General features: G+C 31.4%; 9 protein-coding genes across 9 annotated transcripts, besides 3 other annotated features; all 9 read right to left on the reverse strand.

Annotated features, from left to right (window-relative positions):
- Nucleotides 1-237: 237 nt before the first annotated feature.
- On the reverse strand, nucleotides 238-1,332 carry TVAGG3_0677010 (uncharacterized protein; the record flags this gene model as incomplete). The annotated part of the gene is made up of 1 exon (XM_001581076.2): nucleotides 295-1,017. One exon carries the CDS (start codon nucleotides 1,015-1,017, stop codon nucleotides 295-297), a length of 723 nt encoding a protein of 240 aa, XP_001581126.1.
- A 1,473-nt stretch (nucleotides 1,333-2,805) lies between these two features.
- On the reverse strand, nucleotides 2,806-4,253 carry TVAGG3_0677020 (uncharacterized protein; the record flags this gene model as incomplete). The annotated part of the gene is made up of 1 exon (XM_001581077.2): nucleotides 3,639-4,136. One exon carries the CDS (start codon nucleotides 4,134-4,136, stop codon nucleotides 3,639-3,641), a length of 498 nt encoding a protein of 165 aa, XP_001581127.1.
- Nucleotides 4,254-4,274: 21 nt separating this feature from the next.
- Nucleotides 4,275-4,311: a mobile genetic element.
- Nucleotides 4,312-5,488: 1,177 nt separating this feature from the next.
- Nucleotides 5,489-5,526: a mobile genetic element.
- A 49-nt stretch (nucleotides 5,527-5,575) lies between these two features.
- Nucleotides 5,576-7,188: a mobile genetic element.
- Nucleotides 7,189-7,444: 256 nt separating this feature from the next.
- Nucleotides 7,445-9,882, reverse strand: TVAGG3_0677060 (protein kinase protein; the record flags this gene model as incomplete). Its single annotated transcript, XM_001581078.1, has 1 exon — nucleotides 7,516-9,876. The coding sequence occupies one exon, from the start codon at nucleotides 9,874-9,876 to the stop codon at nucleotides 7,516-7,518; it is 2,361 nt and encodes a 786-aa protein (XP_001581128.1).
- A 948-nt stretch (nucleotides 9,883-10,830) lies between these two features.
- TVAGG3_0677070 (protein kinase and peptidyl-serine phosphorylation) lies at nucleotides 10,831-13,262 on the reverse strand (the record flags this gene model as incomplete). Its single annotated transcript, XM_001581079.1, has 2 exons — nucleotides 10,869-11,875; nucleotides 12,072-13,254. 2 exons carry the CDS (start codon nucleotides 13,252-13,254, stop codon nucleotides 10,869-10,871), a joined length of 2,190 nt encoding a protein of 729 aa, XP_001581129.1.
- Nucleotides 13,263-13,913: 651 nt separating this feature from the next.
- Nucleotides 13,914-14,243, reverse strand: TVAGG3_0677090 (regulation of choline O-acetyltransferase protein; the record flags this gene model as incomplete). The annotated part of the gene is made up of 1 exon (XM_001581080.1): nucleotides 13,914-14,243. One exon carries the CDS (start codon nucleotides 14,241-14,243, stop codon nucleotides 13,914-13,916), a length of 330 nt encoding a protein of 109 aa, XP_001581130.1.
- A 208-nt stretch (nucleotides 14,244-14,451) lies between these two features.
- Nucleotides 14,452-15,210, reverse strand: TVAGG3_0677080 (regulation of choline O-acetyltransferase protein; the record flags this gene model as incomplete). The annotated part of the gene is made up of 1 exon (XM_001581081.1): nucleotides 14,452-15,210. One exon carries the CDS (start codon nucleotides 15,208-15,210, stop codon nucleotides 14,452-14,454), a length of 759 nt encoding a protein of 252 aa, XP_001581131.1.
- A 25-nt stretch (nucleotides 15,211-15,235) lies between these two features.
- On the reverse strand, nucleotides 15,236-15,793 carry TVAGG3_0677100 (regulation of choline O-acetyltransferase protein; the record flags this gene model as incomplete). The annotated part of the gene is made up of 1 exon (XM_001581082.1): nucleotides 15,236-15,793. The coding sequence occupies one exon, from the start codon at nucleotides 15,791-15,793 to the stop codon at nucleotides 15,236-15,238; it is 558 nt and encodes a 185-aa protein (XP_001581132.1).
- Nucleotides 15,794-16,356: 563 nt separating this feature from the next.
- On the reverse strand, nucleotides 16,357-22,698 carry TVAGG3_0677110 (uncharacterized protein; the record flags this gene model as incomplete). The annotated part of the gene is made up of 1 exon (XM_001581083.1): nucleotides 16,357-22,698. One exon carries the CDS (start codon nucleotides 22,696-22,698, stop codon nucleotides 16,357-16,359), a length of 6,342 nt encoding a protein of 2,113 aa, XP_001581133.1.
- A 252-nt stretch (nucleotides 22,699-22,950) lies between these two features.
- TVAGG3_0677120 (glycoprotein 38 family) lies at nucleotides 22,951-24,170 on the reverse strand (the record flags this gene model as incomplete). Its single annotated transcript, XM_001581084.1, has 1 exon — nucleotides 23,120-24,157. The coding sequence occupies one exon, from the start codon at nucleotides 24,155-24,157 to the stop codon at nucleotides 23,120-23,122; it is 1,038 nt and encodes a 345-aa protein (XP_001581134.1).
- Nucleotides 24,171-24,680: the final 510 nt, after the last annotated feature.

The following is a 24,680-nucleotide window of genomic DNA, read 5'->3' on the forward strand; positions in this document are numbered from 1 at the left end:
GAAATATAAATTTCACTGGTTTTCAGATTTGTTCCTAATTTTGCATCATCAATGCATGCCAAAGTTATTGGCTGCGAAGATTGCTGTTTTCTATTTAACATCTTAATGAATGTGATCTACAAAACATCATTATGCCAAATGACCATATATTATCAATGAAAACAGTTTTGAATCCGGTGTGCCCCCGAAGTTTCAGAAATCCAAATAAAAGTCTGTTATTCAATATGATAAAATGAATTAGCTGGAAAAAGATGAAAAAGTTATTGATATAATTATGGTTTAACAAAATATAAATCAATTGTACATAGAAAGAGCTCCTAGCTTAAGAAGCTTCGAACAAGATTGCTTAGCTTTCTGTGGTGAAAAGAAAACTCTTCCATTATAGACAGTTCCAAAGAATAATAATTTGGAAATTGAAAGGATATTAGCATGAGGGCTTATTTTATCATTATATGAATCTGGACCAATGTTTTCAATCTTAAAACGAGAATATGTTTTGGCATTTGTGACGTTGAAGAAATAACGATAAAGTCTCTTATTGTTAGGTATTATCGCACCCGTATCAGTGATATTTGGATCTATAAATGGTGTGTAATTATGATGTTCATCAATTACTTTCCAGACGTCGGTTTCGAGTTCTCCAAGAATCCGGAAACTTTGCATAAATCGAGGATAAGCAGCATTTAGTAATATTGTATAGGATGTTAATGTAACTTTTGTATGATGAAAATCAATAAGAAGATACGGTTTCAGAATCCAAGGTTCATCTTCTGTTAAAAATCGTCCGGGTGATTCTGTGACATTTCCAACAATGACGGAACATATTGTCCTATACGATTCACCTTGGGTTTTGTATGTGGATGAAGGGATTAATGTTACAGCATCGACTTTTGTCAGATTATCAGTATTGTAGATTTCTCTCAGGAAATGAAAAATGTCATTGTAGTTGTAATAATCTGTTCCATTGAATGTGTGCGGTTCAAACTTGATATCTGCAAAGAATAATATGGAAAACATTGATCAAACTAATTCAGTACTTAATTGAAAAGATTACAATTAATCTTATTTTTTGTTATTGATAAAATGTATAAAAGAATTATCTAATTTAAAGTTTTCTGAAGACTGATGTTTTTAATTCAATTTTTCAATACTATGAAATTTAATATTGTGAAGTTTGATCTGACAAATACAGCTTCTATTCATGCTTGTGAGTAATGTTAGCATGGGTGTACAAAAAAAGTAATAAGCAGTTTTGAGAATATTGTATCTGAAATTTGACATAAAATTATGCATAGAACAACCATTTTTGTTTGTATAGTACTATATAAACAATATTAGAAAATAAGGGTGTTGCTAAAAAAGTGACAAACTATTCCTACTTGACAATAATTAGAAAAATAAAAAATATTATTTGTTCAAAAATAATAATATGAAATAACATCATAAAAACACAATATAAAGAAAAAAAAATTCACTTACAATTGCATTTGTTTTTGGAGAGTGCTTTTTAACAAAAATACAAAAACAGATTCCGTATTTAACATAATTTGAGACTTCTGTAACCCAGTTTGCTTGATTGACTTCAACTACTGGGCTTTTGAATGGAAAATATGATAGTGGATTAATGAATAAAAATGAAATCATTGTGATTGTCACTTTAAATATCATCGTACTGAACAATAATCTGACAAATAAAGGTGAATCAAAAGGCTTATGCTAACAGTTCGTTCACTGAGAGTGAGAGAAGATTATCAAATATGAGAGCTCGAATAAGCTGCACATGCAATAGGTAGTATAGTAGCTTCTATTTATGCTTAAATTTCGAGCTTGAAGCTTGAAGTAAATTTCGAAATCTTAAATTTTGAAGTTAACCCTGAAAAAATCCTATTAGTTCATCCTACATATGTGCCTGCTTTATTATTCTTTGTTGCTATATCGAATTATAGCAAACAGTTTGTGTGGTCCAAAAGGCTTACTTGGCAGAAATCGACTTTTTGAGAGAAACTCATATAATTAATTGTATGACTTCTCTTAAAAAGTTGAATGTAGGTACGCCTTTTGACTCGCAGTTTACCTAAGGTAGTCACAAAATCTAAGTAGTGAGGCTCTCAAAAATTGAACCGTACTCCATACAAAATTTGTGTACCCTTACTACTTAGATTTTGTGGCCTTCAATTGAGAGGTTAGTTTTGATAGAGCACGTTATAAAATTAAAAGGGAAAAATAAATAAAATTTAAACATTTAATTATATATAATGTAAGGAGTGTAATTCCAAATTTTCTAAAAACTATTCAAATTTGAGCATTTTTTTGGAAATAGTAAATCTAATATGTACATCTAATAACAACATGATTCATCACCTTTTCAAGCTCTGCAGTCAATTTTTTGAAATTTGATTGAAATAAATGTAGCAAAAATTACATTTCATTAGGGAATATATGAGTTTCTCTGGAAACAGGCTGATAAATTTTAAATTTTGTCCAATCAACATGAATGCATTGAGAAATTTGGATTGATTTTCTGGTAGAATCTGGAACAATTCAACCATGTATAAATGGATCATGTAATCATCATGAAATGTTAGTGTTAGAGTTCAAAAGAAACAGAATGAGTGGAAATCAAACACAATCTGAATAATTTTAAACGTATACAATCTTTAAGTTTGTATTTTGAATTCTACATATATGATTATGTAATTCGTTCTTTCAAATTTTCGGATTCAGGCATGTTTTGATAAAATTCATTCCCAAAAACGTCAATTAACAATTAAATTTAGTGTATTTTAAATATATATACGTATTATATTTTATAAATTATATTAAATTCGCAAAATTTTAAGTTTTAAACAAAAATAAAAAATGTTCAAAATATGAAATTATGCATAGGATATTAAAATTTACATGTTAGCAATTTTTTTGAATTGCTTTCAATTTTCATATTGAAATTTTTTTCTGAAATAATAAGCAAGAATATCAACCTAAATAATATTAAATTCCATGCGTTAATTTCCCCTCAAAAGTCATTTACCGCCTCTCAATCTAGATTTTGTGAGTACTTTACATTTAAGTTGTTGACTTTTTTTCAATAACATAATAAAGATTTAGGCTCTTTTCATATAATTTCAATAAACGATAAACATCAGATCGACCAATTTTGAGATATCTTGATCAGCGGGCTCTCAGTGAAAAGAGGGTTTTGATCAAATCTCTTCTTTGATATCTGTAACGACAAATAGATAGATAATGATATGGGCATGGTATCGTCATGTTTATGTATAATTATATCTATTCTATCAAGAGAAAATTGGCCTCGAAGTGTTTAAATAAACCTCAACACTTTGGTATTTGCAGATATATGGAATATCAAGAAAAAAAGTTAGAAGTTTAAGAATAAACCATCAAACACGCAAAGTTTAGCTAAAAATAGAAAGAGCACCTAGTTTAAGAAGATTTGAAGAAGATTTCTTAACCTTCTCGGGAGAGAAGAAAATCCTGCCATTTGAGACAGTTCCAAAGAATAATAATTTGGAGATTGTAATTATATTAGCATGAGGGCTAATAAAACCATCATATGAATCTGGTTGTATGTTTTCGAGCTTAAATCGAGAGTATGTTCCAATTTTTGTAACGTTATAGAATTAACGATAAAGTCTTTTATTATTAGGGATCACATCGCCTTGATCTGTAACATTTGAATCAAGAAATGGTGTTACATTTTTATGTTCATCAAGAACTTTCCAAACTTCAGTTTCGACTTCCCCAAGAATTCGAAAACCTTGCATGTATCGATTATGGATGGCATTAACCAAAATAGTATATGATGTTAATTTAACTTTTGTATGATGAAAATCTATAAGAAGGTAAGGTTTCAAAATCCAAGGTTCATCTTCTGTTAAAAATCGGCCTGGTGATTCAGTAACATTTCCAACAATTACTGAGCATACTGTTCTATATTCTACTCCCAATGTATTGTATGTAGAAGAGGGTGTTAAAGTTACCGCATCAACATAAGTTAAGTTGTCTGTGTTATATGTGTCTCTAAGGAATTTAAATATGTCATTATAGTTATAGTAATCTGTTCCGTTGAATGTATGTGGTGGAAATTGAATATCAGCAAAAGTTAAGAATACAAGCATTTTTTGAAACAATATTCCGATTCAAATTGGGAGCTTTACAAAATTTGCAAGATAGACAATTAATCTCATGAATTTCTTATTGAAACTAACTTCCAAATTTGTATCACTAATTAGCCAAATTAAAAATCTGTTTGATTGTAATAAACAGAAATTCATCAAAAGTGACAGCTCTCAATTTTTTGACATTTGTAAATTCTAAATTGAATGAGAAAAATGAAATAATACTAAGCATAATACAATATTCTAGATTTAATTATAATTAGGAAAAAGTTGGTTTTGAGAGTACTTTTCATAGGCATATAGAATGAAATCTTCTGAAAAATAATATCACATAAACTCATATTATTTTCTAATATATAACTATTTTATATAAAAATCAAATTCAATGATCTTAAAAGCGAAGGATAAACCTCAAAATTTACGAATATAATGAGTGGGAATATAATGCTTATCTATCATAAAACCATATGAAATATCAATTTTTGCTTTACGCCTAATTTTTGACGACAATTAGCAAAAAATGTTAAATGTTAACACTCAGTCCATTTGAATATGAAAAATAAAATTGACTTTGATTAAATGTTTTTATTTATCATGCAATTCTTCTTGCGACCAAAGATTTGAATAAAAGTTCAAAAAATAAGATAGCTTAAAAAATAATATACGGTAGTGTTTACTAATAGATGAATAGTATATAAATTCTATTAAAATGGATTTGATCCAAAAAATATATAAAATTTGATCATAAATAAAATCGTTTTAAATTACTTCTTCATTTAAATTATAACAATTATTTTTGGTTTTATATTTTTTTGGATCAAATCCATTTTAATAGAATTTATATACTATTCATCTATTAGTAAACACTACCGTATATTATTTTTTAAGCTATCTTATTTTTTGAACTTTTATTCAAATCTTTGGTCGCAAGAAGAATTGCATGATAAATAAAAACATTTAATCAAAGTCAATTTTATTTTTCATATTCAAATGGACTGAGTGTTAACATTTAACATTTTTTGCTAATTGTCGTCAAAAATTAGGCGTAAAGCAAAAATTGATATTTCATATGGTTTTATGATAGATAAGCATTATATTCCCACTCATTATATTCGTAAATTTTGAGGTTTATCCTTCGCTTTTAAGATCATTGAATTTGATTTTTATATAAAATAGTTATATATTAGAAAATAATATGAGTTTATGTGATATTATTTTTCAGAAGATTTTGTGTTCTTCTTCAAAATTTTATTTTTTTATTAAAAAGAATCTTTACAAAATATACATTTACTTTAATTAATATTTAAAAACGTGCTCTATCAAAAGTTCCAAAAATTCAATATTTTAGCTTTTCTGAGGTGTCACGTTTGATGAATTTCTGTTTACAACATGATTTTAATTGAATTCGATCAATACTTTGTTCGTACGAACTCAATTCCATAATTTAGTTCGAAGAAAGGTACATTCACTATTTTTGACAAAATTTTAAATTTTCATGGGGTTGTAAATCTTATAATAACTAGATGAATAAGGAATGAATCCCAGTATAATGTGCATCATTATATTAAACACTATATGTAAGGCTAATGATTCTATTAACACTTATGAAGATCTATAGTATTTGAGCAGATAAATTTGATAATTTCCAAAACTCTTATATTTCAAAATTAAAGTGTGCAAATGCATTTAAATGAGAGCAAAAAGAGATTGATGCTGTTAAAACTAGGTGTTAATTTGCAATTATTTCGCATCACAAGAACTACCCAGTAAATTCGGCTATCTTTCTTTGCAATTATTCTCCATTATACATATAATATAATGGTTAGGGTTTGAAGAAAAGTTACTAGAGAATTATTGACTTTTGAAATAATGCAGAATTTTACTTGAAGAAATCATTAATTTATGAGTTCCAAATTGCTAAGCATGACGAAGGATCATTAAATTTGCTACAATTAAATACACTTATTGCAGAATTAAGATTTTTGAAATTAAAAGTTTGAAATATTGCCTTTTTGAATAAAAATTTAAATTTTATTATATAATCATGATAATATCTTATAGAAATTAAAAGAAAATATTTTAAACCATTCAAATATTTTGAATGTCTTATCAATTTAAAATATTAAAAGATAGCTTGATTTTATCATCATTAGTTGTTATCAAAGTTTTCTTCTTTTGATGAACAACAGTAAATGATTTGTTAATTACTTGTTTTCCTTTTTCGCAGCAAAATCGAAAGTTATGATGATAATCTTGCTCTCAATTTTGAAACTCTCTGATTTACAAGTAAGCATTCCTTTGGAAAAGCAGTCCTATTCTGTTTTCAAGATATTTTAAAGCCTCCATTTCATACAATGCGCAGATCTATTCGAAATTGCAAGAACTCTCAAGAAAAATGCAGCAGCAAAGAAGATTCCATAGTTTCTAGCATCAAAAATTTACAACCTTAATACAACAGTTAAAGAGAAGCTCGAAAAGAAAATATTTAACCATAAAGCTGGAAACCATTCGATATCTACTATTGGATCTAATAAAAAGTTAATTATAACATATTTAACATGCTATTTGTTGACTTTGTTCCATTATATTACCATATATATCTTTTTGAAATCTAAAATATTTTTACGATTTTCACCATGTGTTGTTGAAACCATATATCAATCTTAGCTAAAGTATAGTTTATGAGTCTGTCACCATCTAACGTATGAATTTTTAAAAATGTCAAATATGTTCATTTTTTCTGTAGATTCAGCCATAATTTCACGTTGTTATACTATTCAACTATTATTTAATATTATTATCGATTTAAATATATGATGAGATGCTTAGTTCTCCTGGAAATCGATTTTTAATCGCAATTTTAACTTTCCAAAAAAATTCAAAAATAAAAATCCCTCTCAATTTTCTAAGTTTTCTAACTCGCCAAATCTCTAGCCAAATTTTTTTGGCCCGTATAAATATTGTTAGGCACTATATAGGGATGCTATTTATCCTATTTTCATCCCATTTTACTGTTATCGCCTAGTGAATGTACCTTTGTTCGAAGAAATATGAAAGTATGTTAATGCTTTCATTGATCTGTTTGTTTTAAACTGAACCTTATCTAAAATTTGTCAGATTCAATATAACGGTCCTGTAGATATGACAATCAATTTTGGTCTTTTTTTTTTTTGAACATCAGAGAATGAAAATAGGATATATGCTTCTCTATGAATACTAAAAACATAATCCATAATCAAATCATCCGGTAAACAATGTTTTCCTCTCCAAAAATGTTTTGAAAATCAAAAAATGAAAATTAAAAATTATTATTGTTTATTATTCAAAAATAATAATATGAAATAACATCATAAAAACACAATATAAAGAAATATAAATATTACATAGCATCCAATGTTGATCTTACTAAATTAACAATATTAATATCTTGAATTGTTGGCAAAAGTCTTTCCAATTGCTGTTTCAATGAAACTGCAATATCCTTATGTTGGCAAGCCCTCAAGTAAATTGTTGCAACCAAATCTTGGTTTAATTTCTTTGCCAAATCAAGTCTAACAATAGTTTCAGCATTATCATGGTCATTACAAGCAATACTCAACACAAGAACTGCTAGCGAGTTATCATTGATCGAATCGTAAACTCTTTTGATCTGATCATTATCTAATCTCGCTCCTTTCTCGACCATTTGTGCCAAAGCTGAAGTACAGACAGCCATGAAGGTTGGATCCGTCGATGTGATGTTGTTCATCAAATAGGAAACTCCCAGTTTATCAAGAGCACCCAGTTTGGCCAAACATCTGACAGCTGAAGCCGCCAACATCGAGTCAACTCTGTGATCGTTAGCGGCGTGAACCGCGACATCGACTACGGCTTTGAAAGTTTCGCCACTTTCGGCACCACCTCTGGAAATGAGCTCGAATGCAAGCTGAACGTTTCTGGCGTTGACGGATCTGAGAATTACTGATGTCTCGCGTTTTGCTTTGCAGGCAATGACGAATATGGTAGTATCGACATCATCATTGCCTGTTGGGAAGGTATTGATCAATAAATCCATGGAAGATGGACTTAATCTGTCATATCCAATTTGCTTGACCAAAAAAGTGGCTTTTGAAGCAAGGGGAGTGAAGAAGAATGGCTTCAAACCTCGAACTTTAAGGTCAAAGTCGCGGATTTCGGATACTAAACTTAAGAAATAATCTCCTCTGTTTTCTGGAATTCCGTTCTCTTCAATGACCTTAACAATGGAAAGCGCTTGGCCACTTTCAACAGCTGTTTTCATCTTTTGGTCGATATCTTCGGTCTCTGCCGCAATTTTAGTTTTGATGTAGTTTTCAAAGACTTCCATATCTGTTCCTGGTACGTAAATATCACATTTAGCGAACATTGTGATTATTTCGTTGAATGATGGTCGCATATTCGGGTCCCTTTGCCAACATGAAGTAATTAACCTTCTTAATCCAGGCGGACAGTCATCTTCGAGCGGCGGACGTAAATCATTAATAAGTACGCGTGCAATAATCTGAGGAGGAAGCAATCCTTCGTAAGGAACTTCGCACATCAAAATTTCCCAACAAACAATGGCATAAGCGTAAACATCGACCTTCAAATCGTATTGCTTGGACGATCCAAGGAGTTCTGGAGCCATCCAATGTGGTGTACCTATACTTTCTGACATAAATTGTTCATTTGCGTAGCGACTTAAGCCAAAATCAATGATTTTAGCTCTATTGTTTGCATCAATTAAAACATTGAGAGTTTTCAAGTCTCTGTGAATAATATGTCTGTTATGTAAACATCTCATTCCTCTTGCAATATCGAACATTGCAATTGACCTCTCCGTTGGGGAAAGGTTTCCTGTATTATTAAGGTCGTTGTATAAACTGCCTCCTGGCATCCATTCCGTAACTATGCAGAAAGGATAAGTATCTGTTGCTCCAACGAAGCGAAGTAGACATTCATGTTGAGCAGAAGCAAGTACAGATAATTCTCGTTGAAATGCATTTAATTTCGCACCTTGGAGTTGTTCAAATTTCAAAGCTTTGATTGCGACTTTTTCTTTTGTTTTCTTTAATATGCCGATGTATACATTTGATGATACACCGCTTCCTATTTCTTTTTCGATCTCTAAGTCTGAGTAAAGAAGTCGCCATTGTTGGAAAATTATTGGAATCGGAGAAAAAACTACATCGTTTTCTCCAAACGTCTTTCCTTCGTATGCTTGAATAAATTCATGAATTTGGTTGATTCGTTTTTCAACGACTCCGGTGATTTGATCATCAGAATCAGGATTTGCCAAATATTGATTCAGAGAGGCTTCAATGGCTTTTAAATCGAAGATATGATATTGTAGCCACTCAGGAGCAGCAGAATTGAATGCTCTAGCCCCAATTGGATCTAAATCCATCGTAGCCTCTTGTAAAGCTGTCGCGTATTGGCATAAGAGTGTAGGGACATAGTCTATTTGATTTTCTAAAAAATTCTGCGCCCAGCAATCAGAATAATTTTGAGTGAAGATGTCTTGATAATTCTGTGAAAATTTCTTAATAGTTATGAATGCTTTCATGTGAGCTTCTGTTAGTGGGATTTTGCTTGCGCGCTGAGAAAATGATTGAAGGAAATTATGATATTGACACATTGAGAGCTGAAATTTAGCTCCATGTGCAACTACATTAGGAAGCAATTCAACAAGCCCATTATACAACTTTCCGATTTCTCGGACGAGGTATTTCAGGGTTTTCATTTATTTATCAAAATTGTCACTTTTTAACTTCAATTTTCCTGAAAAAATGTAAGCAATTTCAAAAATAACTTTATAAATGCAGGATATGCACACTTATTCCAGATAATGATGCCAGTCCGGAAAATTTTCAATTTAGGAGATGGTAACCCCATTTATCATTTATCCTGAATAAATTTCTTTATCCATTGATCCATTTGAATACCAGACATTGTATGCATGTTGAAGATACGAGCAGGATTCAAATTTTTAAATAACATGCCAGTAATTGAGAATATGGAAACTCTTACTGAATGTCAACAAAGGATGTTGGAAAGTGAGATGAAGAGATAATAAGTATTGTATACAATGCTATCCAAACATATATTAGTAAAGAATCTTCCAGTATATAGTAAATTATATCTAGAAGTCCCCGGTCTTTTAATAACAAGTGCACTTACTAAAAAGGATCAAGTTACAAGATATAAACCACAATCTCATTGAAAATTAGCAAATTACTGCTGGAAAGCTAACCAAGATAGACGTATTCAAAGCTTATTTCGATTTTTATTCTATTATTTCAACAATTCTATTGATATTCTTAAAAATATGTGAATTCGAAGCAAATAAAATATGGTGTTTGTCCAAACTTTGCTATTTTTATAGTTTCATGAAATGCTACAATATAAAGAGCAGTTTCTCCAGCTCTATCTTTAGAATTATTAACAACACCATGTGAAATAAAAAGTTTTGCAGTTTCTTCATTATCACCATGTACTGCATCATGAATAGCAGTTTCTCCGCATCCTTATTTAGCATTTATATATATTATTTCTTGCTGCTAAATGAAGAACAGTTTCTCCATCTTTTCAAATAAAATTATAGAATAAAAAGACAAAAACAATGATGTTTTATTAATAATCACGAAAATAAATATAATATATATATATATAATAATAATAAAAGGTATAATAATATAAAAAAATCTATAAAATACAACAATATTCGTATTATTTTCACTCAAATGTCATACTTCCTGATGGAGTTGCCTTTGGAGACCTTGGAGATGGAACAACTTTCGCCATTGACTGCAAAGGAGTGTTGGATCTCGGTGTCAAATAAGGTACAATCGGACAAGCATCATCACAGTCGTCATCTGGTATTTTAATGTGCTCTGATGCCATTTCCTGGCGAAGTTTGTCGATCTGGTATGTTGTAGAGACCTGATTGAACTTGGAAAAGTCGTCATCTTCATCTGATGAGCAACTTGAGTAGGAAGAGAACTCATTTCGGATCTTCTGTGATGATTGCATATCACTCATGATATCGAGGTACTCTTTAGAGTTAGTATCGATCACTTTTCGCTTCGAATTAAATTCTTCTGGTTTTTCTATGTCATTTAGCTCAGGAACGTTTTCCCAATCGATGTCTTTGAACCAAGGATGGTTCATTATGTCCTCAAATGAGTTCTGTCCCAGTCTTTTCTCCGGTTCGAAGACGAGTAATTTCGAAATTAAGTCTAAAGCATCGTGGAGGTCGTTATCTGGATTGGCAGTCAGACTGAGATCAACTTCGTAGTTGATTTTGAGGGTGTTCTCTATGGTTTTTGTCGCATTTTCGGCATTGAATGGTGGCATTCCGAACAAAAACTCATAGATCATGCAGCCAAGGGACCAGTAATCGGATGAGTATGTTGTGGCCTGGTTTGTCAAAACTTCCGGTGAACAATAACCGAGAGTTCCTGTTGTATCGACAATTTCGTTCTGCATGATCTCGCTGGAGAGTCCGAAATCGATCAGCTTGAGGTATCCATCACCATCGAGGAGGACATTGTCTGGTTTCAGGTCTCTGTGAACAAATTTGTTTCTGCGAAGGTCTCTGAGTGCAAGAACAATCTGGGCTGTGCATATCGTGGCATGAACTTCATCGAATACTTCGTAATTATCCAAAATATGCTTCAAATCTCCGTTGGATATGTAATCCATAACAATGTAAAGGTTCTTCTCGCCAATGAAGCTACTATCTGTGTGTTAGTAATGATCTAAAAATTATTTCATCAACCACTTTCTTTTTTTCTGAAATAATTTTTGAGATATAAAAAAAATACCAAAAAATTTCATAAAAAAATCATCAAAATTTTCGGTATTCGAAATATATATCTCAAATCTTATATTTTCAGAAAAAATTTTGTAATCGATGAAAAAATAAAAAATACATACATATCTTAACAATGAAATTTGATCTGAGTTGGAACAAAAAGTCCTTCTCATGCAGTAAATGGTGCTTAACGATCTCTGTTGTGTGTAATTTATCTTTTGATATGACTTTGATGGCGTATTTGTCTTTTGTAGAGTTCTTTTCGGCCAAATAAACTCTTGCGTAGGCTCCCTTTGAGATCTGCTTAAGAATTGTGAAGGAGGCGATTGACATATCAGTTTGACCGGAAAAAGATGTCGAAGGAGACAAACTTTGGGAGGGAGAAAGAGTCAGTTCTTGGGCTTCTTTGTTAAGCTGGAACGATTTGTAGGAAACGCAAACTTTTGATTTGAGAATTCCAATTGAGCGATTAATTAAATCGTTCAATGAATCGTTAAACGACTGTGTAAATTGGATGACAACAGGAAGCGTAGATAAGACGGAAAGGCAAGTCTGGAATTGATTTTCAAAATTATCTGTTGTTTTGAGGGCAGATTTGAGAAGTAGTATCATATGTAGAGGGACTAATACATTAAGTATGTTTTCTTGTGATACAGGCCATTTGATTTTGGCTAGAGCTTTAAATTCTTGAATTATTTTGTTCATATCGCCATCTATTTGAACTTGAGACTGCTGGGCTTGATAGGCTCTGTAGCAGGTCTCAATGTGCTTAACGAAATGTGATTTTGGAACTGGTTTCTCGCAGATACGACAAATAACTTCGTCTTGCATTCCGGGAGCGATTTCGAGTTTCTTGCTTGCCTTACCCTTTAAAGGAGGGAGAAAGATACCATTTGGTAATCTTCTGTTTTCCAAAATCTGTTGAATTCTTTTTATTTGAGTTAATGGTTTCAAAAGACGAGCAACATAAAGAGAAATCTGATCGTTCTCGGCTGATCTGAGAAGTTGAGTCAGTAATTTAATAACATTATCAGTAATCTTAAATAAATGAGCATAATCGCATTTTTTTAAGTTATTTATAGCTTGCTGTACTTTTTTTAAAATTCCTGTATCTTGTGTGGACTCATTTGTCTTTGGAGGTTCTATAGATGAGATTATTAAGTGCTGAGAATTTAATAATTCAAAAATTCTCGTATAGAAATTAAAATTGATAACATCATCTTGCACCTCTAACATTTGAAGATCTAATAGAGTGACATGGGTGATTTTGCCAGAACACTGGCGTAACATAGCAAGCTTTTTCATTTTTTTTTAAAAATTTACATAAAAAAAGTGTAATCAAATTTTTCAGGGTACATTATTTTACAAATTTTGGTATCTACTAATGCTAACAAATATAGGAAACAAAGACAATTCGATTTCCTGAGAATATTGAAGATTCAATATTGGCCAAAATCAATTTTGGTACTATCGAGACAATGTATTTCATGTGATAAAGCTATCTACTAATTATAACTTTCTTTTCCCCAGGTTACGATAATTGGTCAAGAATGAATGATGATTTATGGCTCTCGTTTCTATTTTTAGTTCCATTGCTCCTTTATGTTTCAACGATTAACAATGAACAAAATTTTGGAAAAAATTTTGAACAATCGGACATCAAACTCAATTTCTTGAAATCACAAATCGTGTTGTATTCTTAATTAGGTCATACCAAATTGTTCTCTGCCTAGAAAATATAAATTTTTCACAGAATTTTGCTATAGGGAAATATTAATGAGAACAAACGTTGAGAATAGGAACTCAATCAATAAATGACATATACATTTGATTTAAGATCATGTATTTGTAATAAATATAATTGTTGGTAAAAATCAGATTTATTTTTGTCAAGAAAAAGACTTTTAGAAAACTAAATAGAGTTATTACACTCTAATAATATGTATAATGGTCATAAAGGGTTCTTAAGGTTCAGCTTCATCGCTATTATTATTTAGATCATTTTCTACAGAATTTGTTGAAGCAATTTGATTTGTTCTAAAAACCACAAAATAAACTATAACTGCAATAGCACCTAATAATACAATGGTACCAAGAACAATCAAAACAATATAGCCTGCTTTCAATTTATTGCTTTTAGGGGAAGCATAATGATCTGCTTCGTTTGAAATTTCTTCTTTCTCTAAATCGGAATAATCGAAACTCCATTCAGGCTTATCCTGCGGCTTTCCTTCAAGCACTTTTGTGTTTGGATCAAGTGGATCTTTATCAAAATGCATTGATGATAATTTCATTGTTCTGCAGAATCTTTCAGGGTTAGGACAAGTATAGTCACGATTAATAATATGAGAATTTCCTTCTTCATCATAGACTTCGAGTTTGTAATGAGATTGTAATCCAGCGTTATCTTTATTGCAAATAATTGTGTTATCCTGATTATGTCCATGGACTTTGATTTCAAAAGAATCATAACCATGACAAATATATTCACTACAGTGTTCTCTATATTTTTGCTCCCGGGAGAATTGCCTTTCCTTCTTCACATACTTGGGATGGTTTCGGAAGTAACTGAAGGTCTACGAAAATACTAGATCCAATATATGTTTCTTTCTTTGGATTGTAAAAGGAATCCATTGCATTGCAATATGGACTATAAAATTCATTATCACAAGGAATATTTGAAACGATATCAAATTCTTCTCCTGAGCCATAATGACGATAATCAAATCCTGTGAAATCTTGAGTAGTCATCAAATAGTTTGAAGGAAAATGGAATTGAGGTGGATCAATTGCAAAGTTTGATATTGGTTTTCCATCGATTGATTCAGGGTGTCCATAAACTAAAGGTTTTGCATTTGCCCAATTGATTTTGTAATTTCCTGTATCCATAAGAACTGCAAGAGTTGCATCAGTAAATCTTAAGAAAGGTACTGGATAACCAATATCAGTTCCAATCATATTTTCAGAATTATATGTTCTGGCTTCCAAATGTGAACCTGCTGTTCCAATAGAACCACCATCTTCCATTTCAATTCCAGCTGGACAACTCGTTCCATTGTCGCCGATAAATGTTTCAACTCCAAATCTCTTCTTTGCATAAACGTGAGCGTTTGGGGTCACTAAAAACAAATAATTCTTCTTATACTTTGTTAACTTGCATACCGGATCCTTGTAAACTTCTGTGCTTTCAGGTGGATGGTATTTTTCAAAGAAATTGAGTGCAAATCCAAGAGTATGTGTTAATTCATGGAGAATTGTCATAAAAAAGTTATTATCCCAATCACTTTCACTTATCATTCCAATCGTTTTCACTTACAGCTTCTTCTGGGGTAGTGGAAGGGTTAAATTCTACAATTCCAACTATTGTTCTTCGATATGTATCTTCAAACATACGAGGTCCTGCTGATGCTAAAGCTCCATCGATTTTCTGACTGGTAACAATAAGAACTAAATCTGTATTATTGAATTCAAGTTTATTTTCATCATCAATTTCAACTTTAATCGGATCTAAGACAGATTGTACTTTGAGAGTATGTGAAAGAAAGTCAACAACGTTGTTCAACGTTCCTTTGATGGCCGAAATTTGTTTTTCTGTTATTATATCGTTTGCTTCACAAACAACTCCTATTTCTTCAATAACTTGACCAACATTTTTGCATGTATATGGATAGTTTCTTTTGCCTTCAAGGAAATCATAATTTAATGTAATTCTAATAGGTCTCCACTTTGAAGAAATTCTGCTTGATAAAGCAAGACGTTGCATATTCTGTTTTATGTTTAGCTTCTTCATTTGTTCATTGATATTGCATTTATACGATAAGATGAGAGCTAAATACAATAGCATTTAGTTAAAAAGGTGGCTTCTAATGTCAATTGAAAAATTTCAATTTGTTGGCCAAGACAAAATTAAATATATTTTATAAAAGTGTTTGCCAATTCACCTCACTCATTCTCAACAATATTGAATTTCGACGGTTATTTGATAACATTTCTAAAATTGAAGGAGAAAAATGACTTTATTGAAATTCAATGAATAATCAGCTTTTTGCTACGAGAATAGGATTTAATAGATCTTTCATAATAGTTTATTATTGTAATGTCTAAAAACTCACCACTCTCGTTTTTGATTTCTATTCTCATTTTTATTTTGGGAAAAAAATTAAACTTCAATTTATCAAAAACAGGATGTATTGATCTATATTTTTAATTTGGCCCAAAATTTTTAAATTATCAAATATTTAATTGGAATATTATCCGAAGTTTTAATATTAAAATAAGGATCTCGTGTGGAGAATATCCGAAGTTTTAATAATAAAATAATAAAATATCAAACAATTCTATTTTGTTGAAAAAAATACATAATATTTTTTTACGAATAAATAAACATGATTAAACAAATAATAAGAATTAATGTTTCGTATGTTTCTGCTGAGTATTAAATTTAACCTGACTCTTTTTCTTATTTTGATGTGAGTCTGATTCTGAATTACTGTAATTTAAATCTTCTTCGTACATTGGAGGCTGAATCCTCACCATCCCCAAGTCTCCTGACCTCGAACCTAGCAAAACACGAGCTGAATTTGGTCTTTTCTTCTCTTGTTGCAGCAAATTAAATTCAGGATGAGAGAAAGTGAATTTTCCTGATGAAAAATTATTCAATGAATCTTTATTTGATGATTCATCATCGTTTATCTGATTCTCGTCTTGTAGTATATCCAATGATTTCGTTATCTGCTTGGAATGATTCAAACTGACACGAGGGAACTTCTTGAAAATTGATAAATCAGAGTTTTGAGAGGAAGTTTCACTTTCTGTTTCAACAAATTCAATTCCATCACTGTTATCGTTTTCTCTGATCAAATGGTTCCTTGATTCGCTACTCGAGTTCATAGGTGGTGGTTTTTGGTTCACGAAGTTTTTAACTCTTTGATTTTCTGAAGAAAACGAAGATTCCGTTGTTTCTGTTGTAGAAAGAACATTTTTAATTTCTGGAATTGCAGGAGACTCCAAAGTTGTCGAACTCGTTCCTCCTGTTGTTGTATTCGTTGCTGTGGCCATTCCAGAATTGGAAGTGATCACTTCACCTTGTGACTTCACTTTTCTTGCATTATATCTCACGTTGTATTTGAAAATCAACGGTTGTGGTTTATCTTCGTTATCATCTGAAGAATGGGACTTTTCTTTGGATATGAGATTAGGTGTAGATTGGTTTAGTGTCAAAGGTGTTTGTGGTGGAGTTTCGATCTTCTTTGGAATGTCAATTAATTGTGAAGTGACATTTCTTGACTTGAAAGATTTGAAAATCGAAATTTGAGTATCAGTAGAAGATGAAGAAGAGGATGATGATAAATCACCATCAGAGTTATTTTGTCTTTCAGTGACTAATGGAGATTTTCCTGGTTCATTCATAGAAAGTGTTGGTCTGATTATTCTTTGTGATTTTGGTTTATTCACTTTTTGTTTCGAAAGTTTTTCATCATCAGAATTTGTTTTTCCTAATTTTCTTGGTTTCGTTCTTGGTTTTGCTTCAACAGATTTCATTGTTTTAGATTTATCTTCATCATTTTTCTGCTTATTCTTCTCTTCCTTTGATACTTTTTCATCAACTTTCTTTGAAGATTTTTCTGACTTTTTGTCAGATTTTTCAGATTTTTTGTCAAGTTTTTCGGATTTTTTGTCAGATTTTTCTGATTTTTTGTTTGATGTTTCGGATTTTGGAGGAGAATGAATTTGAGGAATTCTTGGTGGTTTGTGGCGAATTGATTGAGGTTCAGCTGCAGAAGATTCTGAAGATAGAGGTGGTTTCTTCTGTGGTTTCCTTGCGTTTTCTTCTTCGCCAATGATGTCATCCAAAGGAATAGAAATTTTCTTAGAATCACTGTCACTTTTCAATAATTTCTTTTCTTCTTCTTTTGCAATTTCTATTTCTTTTTCGATTTCCTTTTGTGTCATATTCTTCTTGTTTGATATACTCTCAATAATGGAATCTGAACTGTCGTATTCCTTTTGCTTGTTATTAACAACTTCTTCGTTGTTTTTATTCTTCTTGATTTCTGAATCACTGTCACTTTTTGGAGAAACAACAGTTTTTTGTTTCTGTTTTTTAACTTTTTTGTGATGTTTTGATTTTTTAATTTCTATATTTTCTTTCTTGTTCATCCACGGTGTATCATTATCACTTGACAAGTCATACTTATATCCAACAGGTTGTTCATCTTGTAAAACAGCATTTTTAACAATTTTGATACTGTCAGAATCCGAATTTTTAATTTTTGTGTCACTTTTTGATTTTTCTTCATCTGAAATTTCAATTTTTCTTTCTTTGATATTTACAGACTCAGAAGTATCAGATTCACTTTCCTTCTTGAAGTTGAATCTTTCTGCTGCTTTGATATTTGGCATTTGAGGAACATCAGATGAAGTTTCTGTTTGATCCGAAATTGATGAAGGTAAACCAACAACTAAATTTGTTTGTTTCTCACTTTCACATGATGAATACGTTGTTTCTTCTTCGAACTCTTCTTTCTTTTGTTGGCGAGGGGATCCTCCTAAAGAAGAATATGATGACATAGGAGGTTTTGTTTGTATTCTAACCGGTGTTGGCGGCAAAACCAAAGTTTTTTGTTTCATTTCTTCTGATGATGACAAATTTAATTTTTGTTTCATTTCCTCTGATGATGACAAATTTAGTTTTTGTTTCAAAGGTGTTGGAGTGTTTTCTGGTGTTTGTTCTTCGGAAGATGATAAAGTTATCTTGGAATTGAGCTCTTTTATACCTTTTGCATTCAACGGAGACTTTGAAATTTCATCAGAACTTACATTGTCAAATTTTGTTTTAATTTCTAACGGTTTTTGCGGTTTTGACGAATCATTTGATTCAGAATTTTCTTGTCTAGGGGAAATAGACATTGGATTCATCACTGGCTTCATATCTTCAGATAAAATAGTCATTTCACCTTCTTTTTCTGATGAAGAAGAAGTTGTTGAAGAAAATGTCTCCGAAACTTCCATGTTTTTGAGAGAAATTCTTCTCTTTTTCTGAGATTTCTCTGTTGGTTCTGGAATAAACAATTCAGAGCTCTCAGTTTCATCAGAAATCACTTTTATTGGTATTTTTTCTTTGAATTGGTCGTAGTTGTTGTCAGAAATTGTTTTTTCATCAATTTCGTCTGAATTTGAATCGGAAGATAAAGAAGAAAGATGCGGTTTCTTCTGGACAACAACTTTTTGATCTGATTCTGATGTTTCTGATGAAACTTGGAACTTTTCTGGAACAGTTTTCAGATGATCGTTATTATTAAAACTATTTTCATTCGGCATTTGGAGTAAAACAACTTTTTCGTTCTCTGATATTGAATCTTCTTCAGAAGATGACAATTGTGGCTTCTTTTGCTGGAATGGCTTCGGATTTTCTTCAATAACTGGTTTGAAAGGAGAAGGAAGTTCATCAGGATCAGTTGGAGAGCTTGTAGATGTTGATGATTCATCCTCTGAAGCGTTTTGGTTAACAATATAATCTTCATTTTTATTATCTGATGAAGAGAAGCTATGGTGACGGTTTTCATCGATAATGCTGTAATTATCTTCTTGAATTTTGATCTGGTTTTCAGAATCATCAGAATTATATTTTTGATTTTCAGATTTAACTGAGTTTTCATCAAGGATTGGTGGTCTTTCCTCTTCCTCTGATGATGAATCCTTTGAATCAGAGTCTTTTTCATTGCTATTAACTTTATTATTTGTATCATCAGATTCATCAACAGATTTTGGTACGAAAGCAATTCTTTCTTTCATGAAATTATTGGATTGGATCGAATATTCCTCTGCTTCTTCTGTTTCGTCAGTTTGAATCTCAGAATCTGATTTTTGAACGTTTAAAAGTGCTTGGAAACGAACACTTTTATTCGATCCTGATGATCTCTTCAATTTTGTTGATGAAAACGTGTTCTTTATGTTATCAGATAAATCTTCTTTAATTTTTGCATTTTCATCATCAATATTAGTATTTGAATCTGATTTTGTCAATTTCTCAGCGGTATTCTTTGAATCTGAGGTAGTTTCTTTCTTAATTCCTTCTGAATTATCAACAACAATGTTGAAAATGTTTTTAACATCCAAATTGTGTTGTATCTTATCAGTATTAATCATTTTCTCATCATTTGAATACGAACTCGATGAGCTCGACCTTGTTTTATGTAATTTCGGAGAAATTATATCAACATTCGCTCTGATAGCAATTGGAGAGTCTTGTACTGAATGATTCATACGTGTTGGAGACATTTCTCCTTGTTTTGGAGCTTCTTCAAACTGTAATTGTTCTTCACTTGAGTAATACTGATGAGGACTTGGAGTTTGGATGGCGGAGAGTATTGCATCTGATAAAGGAGGTGCTGGAGCAATGACACTGCAGTTGTTATTGTCATTAACTGCGTTTTCGTTATCAAAATCTTCTTCATTTTCATTCTTTTCTTGTTGTTTGTTAAGGAAAGAACGTGGAGGTGTTGGCAACCTGTGTTTGGAACCATGTCTATGCGATTTGATATCAGTATGAACTTCACTTTTGTCTTTTGGAGATTCAATTTGAGATGAAACTTCAGTTTTAGCTTCAATGTTAGTATTAATGGGTGGAAGTGTATCTTGGGTGGTTTCTTTAACTGCAGGTTGCGCTATTTCTGATTTTGGAGGACTTGAATTCAAAATTGTATTTTGTAAAATTTTATCTTGAGGAGATGAACTACTTTCTCTTCCGAACGAGTCTTTTGGAGGCAAAGGAATCATTCTGACATGGGTAGAAACCTTTTCGGAAACTTCATCTGAATCAAGATTCAAAGAACTTTGTAAAGATTCATGGTGAGTACGTGGTCTTCTCTTGTGATGATGGGAATGATCGGATTTCCTTCTTTGGTGATGAACATGTTCTGATTCAAGAGAATTTTCGTGACGATGCATTTCTGAGTTCCGATGCCTCTTCTTTCCTTTAGGTTTAATTTCTATATCATGGATTCTGTCTTTAGAGTTATCTTGTTTTGAATTACTCTCTGAATAATTTTCATTATTTAATTTCTCAGTAGATTTACTTGTTTCTATATCAGAATTATTCTTTCCAGTAGATCCGCTCCATTTGTCTTTACTTGGATAAAGCGGATCTTGTGATTCGTCATAATATTGTTTTAATTCTCTAATTGGTTCTTCAATTATTGCTGGAAGAGTACTAAATTCAGCAGATGATATTTTGGCATCTCCATCTGATTGGCTTCCGTTAGAAAGTTTCTTATTATAACTTCTACTTTCGCTTAAGAAAACTCCGTTGAGAGATAGCTCTGAATCTCTGCTAGGTATATCACTAACTGCATATTTAATGTTATCGACAGAAAGCGTTGACTTTTTTCGAGATAATTTTTTTGATGGAGATTTTTTCTTTTCTTCTTTAGAAACTAACACTAATTTACGTCCATCAGCTGTAACTCTAACTCTTGTTAAGAATCCGTCTTCAATTTTTTCAACATAGTACTTGTCATCGATTTTAATAACATTTTTATTTTTGTTCTGGTCAATAAATGCTGGGAAGCTTTCAGACTTCTTAAAATCATCTGTTTCTTCGAATTTCTCTTTCAATGCTGGTCTAAATGAACCGTATTGTTTAATAAAAGTTTCATCGTCAGGAATTTCTAATGATCCTTTGAATTCTACAACTGGTTCGGGTTTATGCTTATGATATGTCTTTGGTTGAGTAAGTTCTGCTGCCAATCTCTTCTTTGGAGTAAATAATGGTTTGTATTTTCTAATTTTCTTAGCAGGAAGAGGTAAATCCGTAAATTCTGGTTCATTGCTGTAATAATCACTTGAACTTGATGAATTTTTATGCTTTTTGACACGATTATATTTGAAATTATATGAAGGACAGTCAAGTTGTAAAGAACTATGTAGTTGATCATCATCTTCGTTCGAGGCAGACTCACTGAACTCGAAATTAAAGCTTTCTACTGATATTGGTCCTGACATACTTTTTCCTTTCTGTACAATATCAGATTTCTGATTACAATTAATGATTTGTTGTGAATTAGATTTATTATCGTTTACTTTTAGAACATTGAACTGTCCATGGTTATAATTTTGTCGAATTCTCTTTAAAATTGGAGTTAGCTCTATTCCTTCTTTCAGCTGGAACTGAACAACTTTTCGTATATCCGTGGACTTTGCATATTGTTTCTGAGAGACATATCGTATAAATCGGTCATCAATAACTTTGCATGATGGATCTTCGTTATCATCCGAGCTTGCTGACTCAAAATCGTAAATAACTTTATCGTAAGTCTTTGAATCTTTCGTGTAAACAATGGGTTCATAACGTTGATTTTCTGAATCGTCCTGTAAATGCGATGAAGCGGAGTGTGCAAGCTGAATCTTTTGAGATGTACGAGAATAAAATCGTTCTGCCGAAGGATCCAATTTATCAATATTCGTTGGAAGTCCAGATGGATTAAACGTTGATGGAGAATTTGTCCCATCAATAGTTCCACCTGATTGTAAATGTGGGCCGTCTGAAATTTTAGGCTCTTTGATGATACTTCCTCTTCGATTTAAATTCGGAGGTATCTTTTGCTCATTTTGAGGTAGTTTGATTGATGGATGATTATTTTGGCTTTCTTTACTATCGTTTGGAACTGGAATCTTTTCTTTCGTTACTTCTAAAATTGTTTGAGTGCCATCTCGATGTATAATCTTGCGAATTCTTTTAACAACTTTCATATGGACTGCCGGCTGCTCAGGTGCCCCGTGTTTATGGGAATTTCCACCCGAGCGGCCGGATCCTTTAGTCGAAGAATTTCGCTCTTGAATTTTGAATCTTTTATCGTCAAATGTAATAAAAGAAAAAGGCTGAAAAATATCATGAGTAAAAGAAACAAAATTAAATAATTTCAATTCTTAATTTTTTAATTGTCAAATCATATTCAATCAACACAAAACATCGAAATGCGAAAGAAAGTTATATTGCAATTGGTCATATTCAATGTATGTTTGCATCTCATGCTTTCATGATTGACCTTTTCTGATTTTATTCTTCTCAATCCATTAAATTTCTGTTAATACTGAGTTTGTATTAGCAAAAATGGTAAAAACAATTAAGTATTTGATACCCTAGGAAGAAGATATAAACAATTTTTTATTTTCAAAGATATTCTTGAATAGAGTCGTCTCTTGGATCGTTTGCATGGTCAAATACTTGAACTCCTGATGGTGTTGATGATTGGTTCTGATTCTTCCTTCTACGAGCAAATGAATAAACAGAAAGAACAATAACAATTGCAAATATCGTGCAGCCAGTTGATATCAATGCAATTGCCCAGTTAGGGAGCTTATCATTTGATTTAGTTAATGATTCAACTGTATAAACACCTGCAGAAGCTGATAATTCTCCACTAATTAAAGGAAACAGGAATGTTGTTTTATTTGAATCATCTTCAATTAATTCGCTGTCTATACAAGTGATTGTAGCTGATTTATTAAATTCTTCTTGTGATTCTTCTTCTTCAGTGAGATTAAGTGAAAATTCGACGTAATTTGACTCATTAGCATCATTTAGTTTATCATAATCTATGTTAGATCCATTGGTTGTTATCTGAAAAGCCTTACTCGTCTGATAGAATGCGAAAACAACAGAAGATGTTTCAATTACATCTTCAAATAGCATTTCATTTAATTTTGTATGCGTCTTTCTAGCAATTAACTTTGTTGATGCATTATTCTTTAAATTAAAGATATTTCTTCTAATTCTAGTAATTTTTGTAACAACACCGTCAGGATCTACCTTTACTTTTGTGTAGTTATATGATGGATATACTTCAAGTATCTTGATTTGACAACTTTCCTCATCATCACAAGTTAATTTTCCAATTGGATCAAAGTAATCATTTAATTCGCTATCATATGATCCCAAGAGTGTAAAAGGGTCCTTAATAACTGAGGATAACTTCCAACTCCAATTTCCATCTTCATTTTGTTCTTGGAAGGCTCCTTGCATATAGATCGTAGAGTTACTGCCAATTATATAACTTCCTTGTATGCAAATTGATTCATTTTTCTTAAGTTCTATGATTCGAATCTTTTCATTTTTATCCCTTCTTATTAAGATTGGGCAATCATCAAAAACAGATGTTGTATTCAGTCTATCGGCTTCTAATGATAATGAAAGTTCTAAAAACAGCATGCTTGAAAGAGAAAAGATAAGAAAATTTAGGTTTTTATATTCGCTTTCAAATTCCGATCAAAAATTTTTGTCAAATATCTCTTATGTATAACTTAATATTATGATTAAAGAGGCTTGATTTTGGTTTGGATTATCCATTGAAAAATTTCAATGCAACCATTAGAATTTTTGTATGGGATTTTTGAAGCTTATAATAATTAAATGTCTATAAGAATAGCAGAACCAGTATAATGGCAATAATCGCGATAGGGTCCGATCATATAATTTTTTTTGCCGAAATTTCCGTAAAGTTTCAAAAAAAGGAGAATGATTCGGAAATTGAGAACTTCGCACCTTAAGCGATAACCATGTGGAATTGCTATATCGAAAATAAAATCTAACTGTTTTAATCGTTTCCATTTCATGTCACATGGCTATATCTCCCATAAATTTTCCGCAGGCATTTTCAAATAATCACATTTTTTACAACCTTACGTTAACGTTTGATATCTGAAAAATTTCCATTCAATTTTATTTTATGGAA

The sequence above is a fragment of the Trichomonas vaginalis genome, chromosome III, assembly GCF_026262505.1.
Source record: "Trichomonas vaginalis G3 chromosome III, whole genome shotgun sequence".
NCBI classification, from domain to species: domain Eukaryota; phylum Parabasalia; order Trichomonadida; family Trichomonadidae; genus Trichomonas; species Trichomonas vaginalis.